The 18,045-nt window shown below is 41.9% G+C and overlaps 1 protein-coding gene across 1 annotated transcript in view; it reads left to right on the forward strand.

Moving 5' to 3' along the window:
* Window positions 1–18,045, forward strand: part of SORL1 (sortilin related receptor 1) — a 178,198-nt gene that overhangs the window by 81,895 nt on the left and 78,258 nt on the right. Inside the window, exons 13-16 of the mRNA XM_038005081.2 lie at window positions 9,305–9,483; window positions 10,989–11,175; window positions 15,633–15,761; window positions 16,269–16,354. Coding sequence (XP_037861009.2) covers window positions 9,305–9,483; window positions 10,989–11,175; window positions 15,633–15,761; window positions 16,269–16,354 — 581 coding nt within the window. The remainder of the gene's footprint in view (window positions 1–9,304; window positions 9,484–10,988; window positions 11,176–15,632; window positions 15,762–16,268; window positions 16,355–18,045) is intronic.

Raw genomic sequence — 18,045 nt, forward strand, 5'->3', positions numbered from 1 at the left:
TGCTCAGACAACGACCATCACAGAGCACAGTACTTCCCACATTTGTGCTATCATTTATATACCCATTAATTTAATTTTCATTTCACATGTTTAGCAAGCGCCGATTGTGCCAGGTATTGTGTATCTATAGATAAATAGGATGCATGCCACCCTGTAGTCATAAGGTGGGCGAGGAAACAATTGTAGTGTTTGGTATACTGCTATGTGTATAATACGCACGTAGGGGACATAGTTTGGCTTCCTAGGAATACATTTCATTCTTTGTATGGCTTTCAGATTTCAGAGTCAGTTCTCGATTTGCCTTGTTTAACTTCTCTGAAAATTAAATTTGCATTCCAAACTGGCTCCTCTGAAGGAGTTAGTGTGATTCTAGTCCTCTTACACCATCTGTCGGTGCATATGTGCTCAGGGAACGCAGCGTCATTCTGCACTAGCTGGAGCAAAACATGATGAGGAAAATAAACTCGCTGCCAGAAAATCATAAAGCCTTCCGCAGACGTTCTGAAATGACTTGGGGGTTGTAGACTTTGGGGGATTATGGACACTGTAGCATTCCTCTATTTGTATAGGTTTCATTTGGAGGTGTCTGTTTGAATAGTTCAAATAAAGCATTTGAAAATACGAAAATACATACAAGCTTCCTATTGACAGGTGCATGTGTCCCACATAACAACCTGAGCTTGGCCTAAATCTGTGTAGCCACCTGGCATTTACTCAGTGTGTTGTTCACAGAGGTATTTTGCTGCTTCTCCTGCTGCTCTAAAAAGCAAGAAATAATATTCAAGTTAGTTCATATTCTCAAACTACAGTGGTGATTTACTGTGATGCCCATGCACGAGGAGAGGGTGCTTCTGACAAGACCGGATATCTGTTGCTGGACTAGGGCTTCAGGCCCCTTCTAAGTTTGGCCTCCGCAACCACAGAGATCTCTTTTCCTTTATGACTCACAGCATGTATAGGCTGTCCCATTAATTTGGCATTGATCATATTCTGACTTCTTATGTTAGTTACCTTTACATGATGTGCCTGAATTCTGCAACTCATTAGTAAGGTCTTTGTAGGTAAATACTTCTGCTCGATACAGGTTAGCAGGCACTTAGCAAATATTTGATTGAAATAGGTCATGCATACTTAATCATCCAAGATTGCTTATGGTTTTTTTTTTTTTTTTTTTAACTGATTTATAAAACTAGAGGAGACCTAGCTGGTGTGCCAATTGCACAGCTCCAAGGGGACCACTGCCATTGTTCTCCGTGTCAGTGACAACCCTGGGAGCACAGATGTGAGCGGAGGCTCCCTGGATGTGTGCAACCTGGTGGTACCCAAGAGACACCAGAGATGACCTAATCCACTTTCCTTAGTGTTCACATGAGGGAATAAGAGATCAGTCAGGAGTTAATGCCCACGCTGGAACTTGAGCATATTTCTGTTAGGAATCATTTCAGGTCAATTACACAGACAGCTGTCGAACATCTACAATGAAGCAGATGCTGTGCTAGATACCAAGGATGCAAAGGCAAGTGGGGCACTGATCAGGAGCTGCCTGTGCCCACTGTTGCTCTGTGATATTTCTGAGCCAGATGCAGAGAGAGAGGCTGGGAGGAGGGGGTTGTTTGAAAGAGGGCTTTCTGCTCTGATTTTACCCATCTTTAGGGAGGAAAGCCAAGTAAAGTAGCATTGGTAACTCAAATAGGTGGTAGTGGGGACAGAAATTGAAGTAGTGCTCAAAGTAAACATTAGTGGTTTTTTTGTTGTTGTTGTTGATGTTCTTTTAAGTTATGCATGTCTTTCTCTACCTGATTAGCACAGATATCTAGGAGCTGACTGTTGTTTGTTTCAGCTTCTGCCTTGCGTCTCCTCTGAGACTGTTACCTTTGTTATTGTTAATTGAAATCGAGAGCAAGAAGTGGAACACTTTGTTTTGCTCTTGTGTCTACATGTCTGAAATGGGTAAATAAGAACCTGCACTGGGGATTCACTTATTCATTCATTCAGCATGCTGCTCCTGTGAACATGCTCACGGGAGGCGTAGGAGCAGTGGCTTTTTCTTCGGAGAAGGGGCTGTTGCATTTTTGCACCCCGACTGAAGAAGATTCAAACACGTTTGTCAGCTTTATCACGGAAGATAAGATCAATTTCTGTTTCTTCACTGCGGTTTGCTTGTCAGTGTGATGATATTATTCGTAGTCAGTAATAAGATTCTGAACTTGCCCCAAAGCATCTTCTTTTCTAAGATATCCAATTTCATAGGGGCTTCTCTCTGGAAATCCCGAAAAGCCCCTGCAAAGAGTCCACGCAGCAGAGCAGCTGCCTTTTCTGGACCTGGGCTCTGGAATCAGACCCACAGTTCCAGAATGTGGGAGGCAGCCGTTAATGTCTTCACTTGCTTGCAGCACCTCTCAATGGTACAGTTGCGGGGAGAGCCACCTCTACTTTATCCTGACCCCTGTGGTTTTTCTGCCCCTTCAGGTATAGAGGAGCAGGTGTTCTTATCATGGTTTTTTTTTTTTTTTTTTTTCCTGTAGTGCCGTGGTGCAATCTCGGCTCATTGTGACCTCCTCTTCCCAGGCTCAAGCAGTCCTCCCATCTCAGCCTCCCAGTAGCTGGGACCACAGGCGTGGGCCACCATGCCTGGCTAATTTTTATATCTTTTTTTTTTTTTTTTTTTTTGGTAGGCACGGGTTTCGCCATATTGCCCAGGCTGTTTTCATTTGAACTCCTGAGTTCAAAGTGATCCGCCCGCCTTAGCCTCCTAAGTGTTGAGATTACAGGTGTGAGCCACCAAGCTCGGTCCTTATCACCTTTTAACTGTTAAGAAACCGAGAAATGGGGTTAAAAAAAAATGCAGTGCAGTTTCTTTAACTTCCTTCAGCAAGCGTTTATGAATAATGCCCTTTCTGTGTGCTAGGAAAGATTCGAGGTGCCAGGGGCAGAAAGTAAGAGGTCTTATTCCTGATGAATGGCAATCTAGTAGAAAACACTCGCAAAATCAAGTCACTGAAATATAGTGAGGTATAAGATTATGGAGAGCCCTGGGTGCATTGGGAGCCAGAATGAGGGCCAGGTGGTGCTATCTGGGGGACAGAGGAGGGCTTCTGGGAGAGGAAACCCCAGCTGAACCTAAAAGGATATAAAGCAAGGTCAGAAAATGCTTTTCTAGGGCTAGAGAGACCTTGAGCAAGGGCCAAAGCATGCTCAGTGGGGAATGTGCACGGCTCTTGAGTATTAATAGAATGCAAATTTCCAGGTGGGAAGTGGTGAGAAACGAGGTTGGAGGAAGGTCTGTATGTAGAGGCCAGGTCCTGGGGGACCTTACCTGTGCCTTACTAAAAGAGATTGAAGTTTGCTTTGAAGTAATAGGGTCCCTTTGAGGGATTTTAGTAGGGGAATGACATGGCTAGACTTGCACTGTGGAACGATGGATCTGGCAGAATGGAGAGGATGGATTCAGTGGAGAGAGACCGGAGGTGAGAGCTGATGTGGGGGGTGTGTTTGAGGACTAAGTCTGCAGGGCATGGCTTCTGATTCACTGGGATGATGGGAGAAGTGATTCTACCACTCATAGAAAGGCAGAGGGGAAGGAGTAGGCTTGCAGGGCTGTATATTAAATGCAGACATGGACAGGTTGAATTGAAGCCTCCATGATGTGTCCAAGGGGAGATGTCCAGCAGGAATCTGGATATATTACAACATCCGGTTCAGCCTTCTGCCACCCTTTGCAAGAATTTTCTCCATGCCATCTGTGATAGACAGTCTTCTGTTCTATACTTGAACATTTCTCTTGGTGGGGAATTTGCCATATCAAAAGGTGCTTCCATTTTACTTTGGGACAGTTTGCTGTTCATTTGTTCACTCATTCATTTGCGAATGAAAGTTCTCTGGTAAGGGAGAGCCCAAATTCTCCTCCCTCCAGCTTCTATTCGTGGACTTAGTTCTGCTCTGTGGAGATGTGCAGTAGATATTTCCTTTGGCATGAAAGCCTTTCAAGTATTTAAGGAGTCTGTCATGTTCTCCTCAGTGTCTGCCCTTTCATGATGAATATCCCCAGTTCCTTTCCTCATATTCTATAAATCCCGAATCTCCATCTTCTAGGTTCTGCCTTAGGTCTGCCTCACGATGTCAGTGCCTTAAAATGTGGTACTTGGATCTGGCCCCAGTAGCCTGAAACATGCAGAAGACTTTGAGATTTTTGCCTTCACGATTCTGAACACTCTGTATCTATTAATAAAAACCTCTGACAATATTTACATTTTTAACAGCCATCTCAAACTGGTGGCTCCTATTAATTTTTTTTTTTTTGAGTGAAGGTATCATTTGCATACCACAGGATGCCCAGATATTGACTACAGCAGTTAATCATTTCTGAAGGGTGCATGTCAAAATGTAGAGTATTTCCATCACTCCAGAAAATACTCACGTGTCCCTTTCCAGTCAGTGCTCTCCACCCAAACCCCTGCCCCAATTACAGGCAACCAGTGGTATGTTTATTGCTATAGGTTAGTTCTGCCTATTCCAGAATTTTATTTATTTGTATGTTTTGTATTTGGCTTCCTTTACTCAGCATAATGATTTTGAGATTTATCCATCTTTTAACTGGTATTGGTAGGCTGAGTTCACTTTAACTAAAATACCTGAGATCCTTCTTTCTTATGGATCTTATTAAAGACCAGATGTTCCCCATTCTGTATTTGAGCAGATAGGTTTTTGAAACAACGTGTGGAGCTTTATTTTTATTTTTGCTTATTTTTTTGGTTTGAATTCTATTTTTGGAATTTATTTTATTATTTATACAATTAGCCTTTTACCCTTTGCAAATTTGGCAGATTCGCCTTCCAGATCCCTATTCAGATTATTGACAGATGTATTAAGCTCTGTGAGAATGAGAAGTCTTATCTTGGGTTGAGATCAAACCATATGTCAGCACTCTTGGGATGTGCTTATTTTACCATCAGTGAATTTTATCTGACTGCATGGTCCACAAAGATCTTCATGAAAGAATGAATGTTCTGTGTCATTGTCCTGTTTTTCAAATCAAGAATTACCACGAGGAAAGGAAATGGAGTTAGTCTGTTGTGACTTGTGTGTGAAACCATTTGGGTTCTTAGCCTTGACCTCCTTTTCGTCTGATTGCTCTCAAATAACCTGTTTCATAATCCATTCTTGAAACCACCTTTTCTTCATTAAGGAAATAAAAGTTTTTTCCTTATTCTAGTTTTTGAGATTTTTGTTCTTCATAATTCTTCTAGAGATTTTTGGAAAGGATGCTATAATCATCGTGTCTTTAAGTCTTTCAGTCCTTAGAATATATTTTGTACTCATTTTCCTTTAACTTACCTAATTTTTCTTGTCATGTCCAATTTGAAGATTATTTTCCTTGATAAAGAGCAAAATAGAAATTATTTTTTCTGGTTTTTTTTTTTAGACCCAGCTTTACTACTATATTGTTACTCAAAGATTTTTTTTTCTAACGAAGTCTTTATTTCTTTTATTCTCAGTTTTCCAATCAGTCAGAAAACATAAAATATTTTCAATTCAAAGTTCTAGTAAAGATAGGCAGAACTGGGTGATGGTTTTCATAAATGAATGAATGAATGAACTAATGGATGAATGTATATCAAGTGCTCTGTTTTTTTAAATTGATACATATGATTATGTCTGCTCTTATTTATTCTATTGACCATCAGAACAATGATCCTGTTCCTTTCTAATTCTTTATAGAACTTATCAGATAACCCATCCACTGACCCACCAGTCTGCCAATTATTTTGGTAATTTGAAACATAAACCATGATTCATTTTGAACTTATCTTGCTACTGTTCCGACAGACTATTGGCTGTGAGAATTACAGCTAGAATTAGCTCGCAGTAACTGAATTTTTTTGCTCTTGATTATATGACTTTTTTTCCCATCTTGAATATGTTCTTTGGAAACCTGAACTCACCAGGAACCTTTCTGTGTAGCTGCCTGCTAGAGTCCTAAGTTGGTTATCTACCACACTTCTTCCTTTTAGAGTATCTGTGGTTATATTATGTTTTATTATTATATTATATGACCTTCCCATCTTCTTGAGAGTTTTTGTCCCTGGGATTATGTCTATATTTTTATCTGAGCAGTTTGAATTCTTCATTCCTAAAGCTTAGTGCCCTATATCCTCTTTCATAACTTAAGAATGCAAAGATGGGCTAGGTGCGGTGGCTCACACCTATAATCCCAGCACTCTGGGAGGCCAAGGTGGGTGAATCATTTGATGTCAGGAGTATGAGACCAGCCTGGCCAACAAGGTGAAATCCCATCTCTACTAAAAATACAAAAAAAGAACACAAAGATGACTTTGTTTCTTCACAAGGTTCTTGTCACTTTTACCAACACAAGTTCTCCTTTAGGGGTCAGAATTCAGTCCAAAATACGTGTTCTCTTAACTGTTGCTGTTGATAAGGCAAGAGCCTTTTCACCAGAATTCTGAAGAGCACCATTTTCTAAATGAGTAGTGTATTTTCAGATACAAGCTATGCTTGGTCATGCACCTGCTTGTTATTTCATTAATGAGTTATTGTCAGAGTCCTCTGGGAACCCTCAAGAAATGAGGTGATTCATTTCCTGAGGTTATGTGGGGTTCGAGGAGCTCTTAAAGAGAATTAACTTGGCAATGTGTAAATAGGTGGACTTTAGCATTACCGCTGAGTGGGCAGATGGCTACCATTATATCTGGATAATAGGTTGACTCTGCTGGTTCATTTTGCTTTAAAAGTAATATAAACCGTTAGCTTATGACACTGGTTACAAGAAGGAGACTGAATGAGTTAATTTATCCAAATATCTGTGTCAAAATTTTCTTAAACCAAAAGTGTATCCGCCAGGTGAGATTTCTCCCCCTGTGAGAGATTTGTAGTGGGAGATTACTTAGTCTCCCATTGACATTTATTATTCTGCCTTGTAACCCTACCAGTTGGTTTAACCCCTAGCCTTTTTGTGGCAGTATCTCTTTTTTTTTTTAGGCAGGGTCTCGTTCTGTCACCCAGGCGGGACTGCAGTGGTGCAGTCATGGCACAATGCAGCCTCACACTCTTGGACTCAAGCATTCCTCACACCTCAGCCTCCAGAGGAGGAGCTGGGACCACAGGGGGCACCACTGCACATGACTAATTAAAAAAAAAATTTTTTTTCTGTAGAGATGGAGGTCTTGTTATGTTTCTCAGGCTGGTCTCAAACTCCTGACCTCAAAAGATCCTTCTGCCTTGGCCTCCCAAACCATGTGCCACCATGCCTGGCCAAGTCAAGTTTAATAATCTCAATATGAGATGAAGTGTTTGGATTGAGTGATGTCTTGAAAAGATTTATGTCAAGTATTAGAATCCCAAGGTGTAAAACTAAAATCTCAAAAACATGAGAAAGCTGAAAGAACAAGTTTTGCATATAATTTGGATTTAAGAAGGGCCCAGAAGCCCTGTGATTCTAAAGAGGCTTGAATTGAGTGATTTCTCATGTCAAGCATCTCACCCGCTCACTGGGTGATAAAACAAATGTTGGGCAGATTTTCTTCCTTGCCTCCCTCTCCCTCCCTCTTCTCCTTCTCCTTCTTCAATACCAAAGATAATGTAAAATCAGTGCAGTTACTCAAACACTGCTTAGTTTTTCAAGGACTTGCTTCCTTGTTCTGTTACAGTCTGTCTTGGAGACTTTCCTCAGTATATACTTTCCTTCAACTTTTTTGCTTTTTAATTTCTAAGACCACGGAAAAGTTGAAAAACCTGTATAAAGAACACCCATGAAACTTTCACCTAGAGTCACAAATTGTTAGTATTTGCCAATTTGCTCTACTTCTATCATTGGTCTATTTATCTATCCTGTGTATCCATCTATTATTTTTTAGCTGAATCATTTTAAAGAAAGTTGCAGACATCATGCTCCCTCACAGCTACTTAAACATGTATCTCCAGTAAATGAGGGCATTTTCCTATATAATCACAATGCCATTCTCACGCCTAAGAAAATTAACATGAACTCGGTATGACTTATAGACTATATTTTCTCAGTTGTCTCAAATTATTTATGGCTGCTTTCCCCCTTCGATCTGGGATTTAGTCAGTCCTGAACTAAACCCTGGATTGGATTTATGCATTGCGAATTTGTTTACTCATTGCATTTGGCTATTATACTCCTTTAGTCTTTTTAAATCTATAACACAGTATCTGCCTTTTTTGTTTATTTATTTGGTTTTTGTGGCCTTGATTTTTTTGAAGAATCTGGAGCAGTTATTGTGTAGAATATCCCACATTTTGGATTTGTCCAATTGTATAGAATAGTACACAGAGGATGTATTATTCTCAATGCTTTATTTGGGAGGCACCTAATATCAAGTTGTCCTGCTTTTGATGATGTTTAGTTAAGATTGTGACTCTCTGATCATTCATTGTGAGATTATGTTTTGTAAAATTTTATTTCCCCATTTGTAGTGAATGATTTGTCTGTTGGTTGATGTTCAGACAATCTGAACATCCTGGCCCCAACACTTTCACCCCATGGTTTTAGCATCCAGTGATGATCCTTGTGTGATTTAGTTATTGCAGTGGGGATTACAGAATGATAATTTTTCTGTAATTTCTATTATATTGTTTCCAACCTTTATTAAGTGTCATTCTAATATAAGAAAAAAGTTGGGGGCTGGGCACAGTGGCTTACGCCTGTAATCCCAGCACTTTGGGAGGCCGAGGCGGGCGGATCATGAGGTCGGGAGATTGAGATCATCCTGGCTAACATGGTGAAACCCAGGCTCTACTAAAAATACAAAAAAAAAAAAAAAAATTAGCTGGACGTTGTGGCGGGCGCTTGTAGTCCCAGCTATTCGGGAGGCTGAGGCAGGAGAATGGCGTGAACCCGGGAGGCAGAGCTTGTAGTGAGCCAAGATCACGCCACTGCACTCCAGCCTAGGCGACAGAGCGAGACTCTGTCTCCAAAAAAAAAAAAAAAGAAAAAAATTTCTCTTTTGCTCCTGTGTATTTTAGTATCATTAGAGACCCATGTCCTATTTTCGTTCAATGTGTAATCTGTTACCATCATTTTTCTTTTTTATGTTTGAATTCTCCTAAATTCGGCCACTTGGAGGCCCATCAGGCTAGTTTCTGTATTCTTTTGAGATGACTGCGTTTATCTCTGAGCATTTCCTTAAACTTTCCCTGCCTTAGCCCGGGATCAGCCATTTCTCCAAGGAGCCCTGGTTCCTGCTTCTGGTGAATGTTATATGGAAACCAAGCCTTTGCCTTAGATACTTTAACTGCAAGGATTCTCTTACTTGCGTTTGGGCAGATACAGTACCAATGAAGGGGAGACCTGGAAAACATTCATCTTCTCTGAGAAGCCAGTGTTTGTGTATGGCCTCCTCACAGAACCTGGAGAGAAGAGCACTGTCTTCACCATCTTTGGCTCGAACAAAGAGAATGTCCACAGCTGGCTGATCTTCCAGGTCAATGCCACAGATGCCTTGGGTAAGCTGCTGCTTTCTTGGACCTTTTCACATGAATATGCATGGACTTCCTGTTATGTGCAAAGCACCAGCTTAGATACTGTGTACTCAGAGGAGGTTGAGATGCACTGGGGGAGATGGGCCCATAAGAGTTAGCAAAATGCATAGGGAGGTAATTGAGGGCTTGCTCAATTCTTCTTAGTAAGACTGGGTGTTATTCTTTGTATCTTAGTTTCCTCATGCAGTTCCCGGCACATAGGAGGTTTAAATATATGTCTGCTGAATATGTAGATAAATGCATGAATGAAAAACATAGTTCCAAATCAGCAGTGCCAATTGGACGTATTCAGTGAGTGTGGCTGACTCTCCGTAAGTCAGTGTGCCAAGCAATGCAGGGTCCTCTCAAAGCCATCTAGGATCTAGTCGTGATCCGCTAGTCTGGATACAGGATGTGTAAGTATGCAGGCAGAAGTGAAACTCTTCAGCACCCTCTCCCTGCGTCCCCATGTTATCTTACCCTTTCCTACCTCTCAGCCTTGGCTAACCTGATTCTAGCTGCCCGGAAGGCCCTGTTTCTTCTCACCTCCACCCATTCAGTCTCCCCTACTCGAAATCCTTTTCATATCTCAGGATCCAACACACTTGTTTCTGATATCCTAACCAGAAGACATCTCCCTTCTCTGTGTCCAGAACATAAGTGTACTCATAACTCTGTGTCTGTCACTCGGTGTGTTTCACCTTCCATTGACTAGATTATAAAGCCCTTCAAAATAAGAGCTTGCCCTGTGCGTATTTGTATTCCACCTACTGGAAAGCTCGATAGCCTTACAGTCAGTAGGAGTTTATTAAGTTTACTGTGTTGCATGGCATTGAATCAAAAGTTGTGTATCGACTTCGGGTAGTATCTAATCTGACTGAAGACACATATATGAGAGTCAAAAAGTGCCCACATAGACATAGGCATACTTTGGAATGCTTGTAAAGAGCACCCTACTTACATTTCGATGAATGTGGCAGATGGAGTGACAGTGCAAGGTATCTTAGCATTTTCCAGCCTCTTTCCATGGAGATCCTGTACCTTCAAGTAGGGCCAGCGAGCCCTCCATTGCCCTCGGGCCACACTACCAGATGTGCCCTCACTGCCCGAGGAGGCAGGCTGGGAACATTAGCCCCCAGTGGTATTGCTCATCAAGGACTCGGCCGTTCCCCAGTTCTCTAGGAGAGAAACACTTCTGGGTACTTGTTTCTACAGTAATGTCTTCTGTAATGTTTCAGAAGTTAGGATAGAAGTCTAAAGGTGGCTTGCTTCTTCCCAACTTTTCCAGGCAAATGTCTGTATTTCAGGTATCCTTTTCATTGGCACAGGGCTGCCCAGCTTCAAAGCAAGCCGATTGGAGGGTCTGTGTGCTTGTGGGGTGGCAACACATAGACAGGAAGTGGGGGTTGAGGCTGGGCACCTTGAGGCACAGCAGGGAACCTCGTATGGGCCTGCCTGTAATGCTTTGCGCTGTGTTCCTTTTTCCTTAGGAGTTCCCTGCACAGAGAATGACTACAAGCTGTGGTCACCATCTGATGAGCGGGGGAATGAGTGTTTACTGGGACACAAGACTGTTTTCAAACGGAGGACCCCCCATGCCACATGCTTCAATGGAGAGGACTTTGACAGGCCCGTGGTCGTGTCCAACTGCTCCTGCACCCGGGAGGACTATGAATGGTTAGTTCTTCTTTGATGACTGGGGACTGAGTTGTGCTTTATTCACTCAGTAGTGTCGGGGAAAGAGACTAGGCATGGTCCCTTTCCCTGAGCAAAGGAAGGGAATAGAAGGAAACAGTTATTTAGGAAGCATCTTTTATGTGCCAGGAGCTGTGCTAGGCATGTTTCATGTAAGTTGTTTTCTTTAGTTCTTACAGCCAGGTAAAGTGGTAGAGGTGTCTAGGACAGCTGCAGCCATTTCTTCAGGAATAGATAGCTCTGGGATTTATTTCTATTAGGGTAACCCAAAAATATGCTGAAGGTTCCATTGTTGGTAATCCTTCTCCTTAGGACCCTATTCTGGAGGAGATTTATTTATTTATCTGAAACAAGGGGATGTTAGTGTGTGCATATGTGTGTGTGTGTGTGTTTGCATCATTTATTATTTCTTGAGCAAAATATCCAAGGCACTGCTGCGAATGCTAAAAGTAGGAGAAGTGACTTGTGCATAGCTAATTGGCACAGGAGGTGGAAGAGAGCAGGTGCCTCAGAGCAGGAACCGGTACTTTTATTGTGACTGTTGAAAGGAAGGAGAGGGCTGTGGATTGCTGTTGGAGAATCAGGAAATTTTTGAAAGAAGTGATGTTTGAGCTGGGCTCTCAGGGAGCATCTATATTTGCAGACAGCAGTGTTTTGAGACCATGTAGCTGCAACAGGCAGGTGTAGAGGCAGCAGGGTGTGGTTGGGAGTTGAATTGGGATGCCTTGTTGGGTGTATGACATGGGGATGATAATTGGAGATGAGGCTGAAAAGATAGAATACAGTAGAGTAGAGAGATCTTAGAGGGAATGAACCTTATTTTATAATTAGGAGGAACCTTCAGGGGCTTTTGAGGAGAGTTGATGATCAGAACAGAACTTAGCTGTAGGAAGAGGATTCTAGTGGCGGAGTACGCAGAATCTCAGAGCTCCTGGACAGTTACTTCAGTCTATAATTCAGCATGAAATCATTGTAGTTTATTCAGGAGCACCAAGAGAGCCATGGGTATTTAATATAAGTACACAACTCATATTTCAGTGGTTGCCGAGGCACACAGGAACTAGATTTTGCTTTGGGCAGCTGTACTTGTCTTGACTAAAGCCAGAAACCTCTGATGTGTTCTAGACCAGAGGTTGGAACATGGTCATACGGTAAATGTTCTAGACTTTGTAGGCCATATGGTTTCCATGATCTGCATTACAACTTCTCCCTCTGCCCATGGCAGTGCCCATGAGTGAATGAAAGCAGCTCTAGATGAATGAATGTGGCTGTGATCCAGTAAATCTCTATTTACGAAAATGGCCAAGCAGGTTTGGCCACTTCTGTTCTAGACGAGTGCTTCTGAAACTTTAAGGTGCGTATGAATCACGTGCAGATTCTGCCTCAGTAGTTCTGGGGGTCTGCATTTCCATCGAGCTCCCAGGAGATATGGATGCTGCTTATCTGCACATTCACCCTTTGAGCAGCAAGGCTTAGAACACAGAAGACAGTCATTTCCTTAGAAAGGTGTGTGCTCCCAAGGTAACGACACAGACTCTTTAACAGCAAAAGCACAGAGCTGGCTGATGTGCCCGGTGACGTCAGTTCCATGCTGTGTGCCTTCTGCTCTTCCTTAGACACTTTTTCATTATAGTCTAATCTAATCTAAGAGCTTTGTTGGCCTCAGGTAGTCCTCCTCAGACCGGCTTGAGACTGGAGATGTCCTAATCCCTGAAAAGATCATAGTGACCTCTCTGCCCTCTTCCTATCCCCAACATGTACTTCAAAATAAAATTAAGACTAAGTAAAAAATAGGTAAGAAAGTCTAACACATTTTTGGGTTTTTTTTTTTTTTAATGACATTTAGGCTTAAAAACAATTAACATTAAAATTTTCTCTCTTGCCCTATATTTCCCCAACCCCCACCAAAAAAAAAAAAAAAAAAAAGAAAAAATTTCACAAAAAAACAAAAAAGAAGTGGAGCTTGGTGTGCTCTCCTGGGTAAACTGGCCTGCATCCTGCTGGTCTGCCATGCCCACCCCGTCTGCCTTGCTGGAACCTGCTGGATGCTCACCCTGCTTGTATGCGGAGTCTTTTTATCATAGACTGGTCAAACCACCTCCTCTGGCCCTCATGGAGTTGGGTTGCAGGCCAAATGAGATCGTGGGGTGATGACCCTCCGAAATGCTAAGGGGTATATGGATATCGGCTGTTTCCCGCTCCACCCCCCATTGTTTCTCTGCTTGCTGTAGCTGCTGGAAGGCAGCCAGCCCAACTGCGTGGCTCTTGGAGATGTTTGATGGCATCGGACTATGGCAGTGAGAAGGAAAATGGTCCCAAGATATGGATGTCAGGAAATGAGATGAGATTATAGTATCTTTCCATTAGTTCAGGTACTGGTTGATAACTGTGTTTGAACACCAGGTTATTTCTGATGGTCCTTTCAGACCACACAGGGAAGCCCAGCTATTGGCCCCTGTTCCCTGATTTCAGTGGTGGATTCTTTTATATCCTTATATTTCTTGACATTGCCAAGTCATGCAGCTTTCACATTCTTGACTGCAACCCCTAGTAAATAATACATTTTCTATTATGACCCTGTACCTACATATGTATATGTAGATACATACACACATGTAACCAAAACACAAGTTTTAGGAGACAACATTGACTTTTAAATGTATGATGGGGCCTTTTGCAATCTTTTGCTCTTTTTTGGGAGGGGAAGAATCTGGTCTTGGGCCTCCCAGGTACTTTCAGAGTCCACTAGGTCATGACCTGTGGTCAAAGAAAGCTGCCCAGGAAGAGTGCTTTGCTATTGGAGGCAAATAAGTAATTAGCTAATGCTTTATCTGGTTCCTAAAAAGATTTAAAGTGGCCATTCAGTAATAACAAACCGAGGTAATGAAAGAGGCATGTTTGATCCAGTGGCAAAACTGCTGCCTTTCGATTCTTTACAAATTATTAAATGTGGATTATGATATAATGCACACAGGCCACTCTGCTCTGTATCTGTTAATACTTTTCGTGTCAGAAATGTTTAATAAATATTTGGGTTTTTTCTTTCTGTTTTTTGTTTTTCTGAGACAGAGTCTCACTCTGTCACCCAGGCTGGAGTGCAGTGGTGCAATCTCGGCTCACTGCAACCTCCACCTCGCGAGTTCAAGCCATTCTCTTGCCTCAGCCTCAAGAGTAGCTGGGACTACAGGTGCGTGCCACTACGCCCAGCTAATTTTTGTGTTTTTAGTAGAGACGGGGTTTTGCCGTGTTGCCCAGGCTGGTCTAGAACTCCTGACTCAAGTGATCCACCTGCCTCAGCCTCCCAAAGTGCTGGGATTACAGGTGTGAGCCACCATGCCAGGCCTAAATATTTGTTGAATTGAATAGAGCAAATAAATGTGTTCTGGAAGAGCACATGAATGTGGAATATATGTTCTGTTCTATAATTCTTTGAATATGTTCTATAATTCATTGAATAATAGAATTTACAGCTTGGGCAGGGCCTTAGAACATTCATAGTACAGTCATCTCGTTTTAGAATCGTCTTCGACTGACGCCTTCTGCTTCCTACTCCAGGATGCTGCCCATCAAGCTGGGAGGTTTGGCAGATGTGACCCCTAATCACAGGAGGTCTCATGAACCTAACTACTGTATCTCAAAGTACAGGATGAGTTTAGCTAGTATGTGGACATAGTCTTAAATAACATTGAACCCTTAGTCAAAATTTTTCTTTTTTTCTGAGACAGGGTCTTTCTCTGTTGCCCAGGCTGGAGTGCAGTGGTGCAATCACGGCTCACTACAGCCTTGACCTCCTGGGCTCAAATGATTCTCCCCGCTCAGCCTCCAGAGTAGCTGGGATCACAGGTGTGCAGCACCATGCCTGGCTATTTTTTTGGTTCTTTTTTGTAGCGACAGGGTCTTACCATGTTGCCCAGGCTGGTCTTGAACTCCTGGGCTTAAATAATATGTCTGCCTTGGCCTCCCGTAGTGTTAGGATTATAGGCATGAACCACCATGCCCGGCCCCAAATAATTTTTTAAAAAGGTTATTCTTTTAAAATTTCTCTTTTACTTCTTCAGAGTCTGTCAAACAGAAAGTCTCATTGGTTACTAGTAATTCTGTAACATTTGCCTAATCCCTTTTAACAGAGAGGGCAGGTCCAGATTCTTAGAGTAGGGAACTGGATCTGGCTAAAATTTAATATTGTTTTGATTTGGCATGATGATTTGTATTTTTTTGGGTCTATTTATGGCATATGATTGTGTTTTCCCAACTGTGGTTCTGATATAAATCTTCTTTTGAAGATGTATTTTATAGAAAAAGTAAATATTCTTTAAAGGGACAAGTTAAATAACTTATAATAAAAGTGAAAAGTAGTAAGGTAAAGTCAGCACAATTGGTACGGGAACGCCTGAAATGTATAAAACAGTGGCCTTAACAAAGCCCAATTGCCTTTTTAGTGACTTCGGTTTCAAGATGAGTGAAGATTTGTCATTAGAGGTTTGTGTTCCAGATCCGGAATTTTCTGGAAAGTCATATTCCCTTCCTGTGCCTTGCCCTGTGGGTTCTACTTACAGGAGAACGAGAGGGTATGTATCACAGAGATTTCCCTGTCAGGTTCTCAGGGGTCTGCACATGGAACGAGAGGGCATAGAGGGCCATCTGGATTGCTCTATACTCTAAATTCTACAATTCCAAGTTAACAGCCTACAAGTAGTTTGGGCCACATTTTAAGTTACGGTATTTGTAAACTCTCCTACCTCCAGTGAGAAAAACATTGCAAGTCTGTAAGCATCCCTGAAACTCTAGGAATATCTTAAGTCATCAACTTCAGCAAGGAAATAACTTCAGAGGAATGTATTTAAGAGATATATTTAAAAATCTTGGCCAGGACAGTGCCCTAAATTGTCTGGGCTTGCCTAGTCTAGTTGTAAGCAGAACTGACTCAGAACTACTGAACATCCTCTTTCTAGTTCTAAAGGGGAATGAGTGGATGGACTGTATTGACCGTGGATAGTAAATATATTCCCAGCTGGGATGCCTTTGTGACTGTTCTTCCCTGTTTCTGACCTCTTGCTCTTGGGGTGGGGTGACAGCTACCGGAAGATTTCTGGGGACACTTGTAGCGGAGGAGATGTTGAAGCGCGACTGGAAGGAGAGCTGGTCCCCTGTCCCCTGGCAGGTAAGGGAGGTGGTTTCTTCCCTTTCATTTCTTGAGATGTGGTTGCAGCAGTGTCATGATCTCACCCAAGTCCGGGCTTGTGGCTCCTGTAATTGAGTGGAGAAAAACAATGGCCATCACAAGCATCACAGGGCTTCCCCTTTTCCCTAAGGGTGGTATCTACACTCAACTTATGCATAGCCATATCCTTTTTTAGGAATGGAAAGTATTTTGTGTCAGCTCAGTTTCTTTGAGGGAAATCCCTTTGTTAATTGAAAAATATTGATACAGCATTCACTGGGGTATAAAGGTGCCCATGGGCTTTTGTGTGTTCCTTAATCTGTTTGTCCAAGTTGAGTATAAAGAGGCATGTGGCTTCTTAGGAAGTAGCTGAGTAGTCTATGTTAATTTTATAGTAAAAATAACTATACAATTTTAATGGAATTTTATAGATTTCAGTGTACTTTTTTATGTGTTGCCAGTTTAACCCTTTTAACAACTCAGGGAAGCAGATATTATCAATTTTGTGTTTTACTTTTTCATGAGGAAGCATGTTCAGAGGAGGTTAAATCGCTTAAGGTCACACATCTAGTAAGTGACAAAGTTGAAATTCAGACTCTAAGCCCCATGCTCTTCATTGGACATTGCCCAAATGGCAAATAAATGTCATTCTCACTATTTTAGATAATCATTATGCATGCTAATTAAGAAAAACTTCTCTGAAATGATTCATATGCTATAAAGGTATAGTGTGTTTTAAAACACGTTTCTGCTAGATTTAGTGGTGATGTCACATGGGATCTTTACAATAGAGACATAAAATTATGGTACTTTGACAAATAATCTCTTAGCTGCTTATTTTTCTTCACTCTGTTTCCAGTTCTTATTCATTTAAAGCTTCTTTATTCCCTCCGTGCCCTCTTTCGTGCCCATACCTCTTGGTGAAGGCAAACGGCTGGAGTTAACTTCCATCTGCGGTGGGTGGTGGTGTCTACGTGGACAGCCATAAGCACCGAATGAATCATGAAAGAAGCGTGTGGTCTCCGCAGGCAGGGCAGGGCAGCCCTGTCTTTTGCTTACTGCTGCCAGCTTGCCCTGGTGTTTTTCATGCTAAGCTCGTTAGTCCCTTAATTTAATCTTTCATCATTACCAGAGTAATTAACATACCTCACTATGGAGACTTAAAAAGAACCACCACTTCAGCAAATTCCAACAAATGAGCAGATAATATTCAAATATTTCCCTCACAAGAGCTGTTATTGATGAGGGCGTGGGTTAGTGGGGTTTGAGTGATTGCTCTTAAGGGGCTGGAGTGCCTACTTTTGTAATAAATATTTCTGAAGATAATTCAACAAGGGACAAAACAGCTTGTTTAAAGCCATCTAAACTGGCAGGAAAGCTGTTTTCTCTTCTACCAGAAGATAGAACAGGGAATGAAGTGGAGAAATCTCATTCCATTGTGGGCCACCTCCTATGTAAAAGAGAGAGAAAAAAAAGGCATGGAATAGGGGACAGGGATATACCAGGAAAGAAAAAGATGCTTTCATAGGACTAATGGAGCCATAATATCTTTGCAAAGATGAGGTAATCTGGGCATCTGGAAGGATTTTTTAAATGCAAGAATTTTTCTTCCTTTACAATTACTACGAAAACACACATTCCTAGGCTGTGCTCATGTATGGCCAGGACCAGCCAAGAATTCCATTCCTTTT

This window comes from Chlorocebus sabaeus, chromosome 1 (genome assembly GCF_047675955.1).
Source record: "Chlorocebus sabaeus isolate Y175 chromosome 1, mChlSab1.0.hap1, whole genome shotgun sequence".
Taxonomy (NCBI): Eukaryota; Metazoa; Chordata; class Mammalia; order Primates; family Cercopithecidae; genus Chlorocebus; species Chlorocebus sabaeus.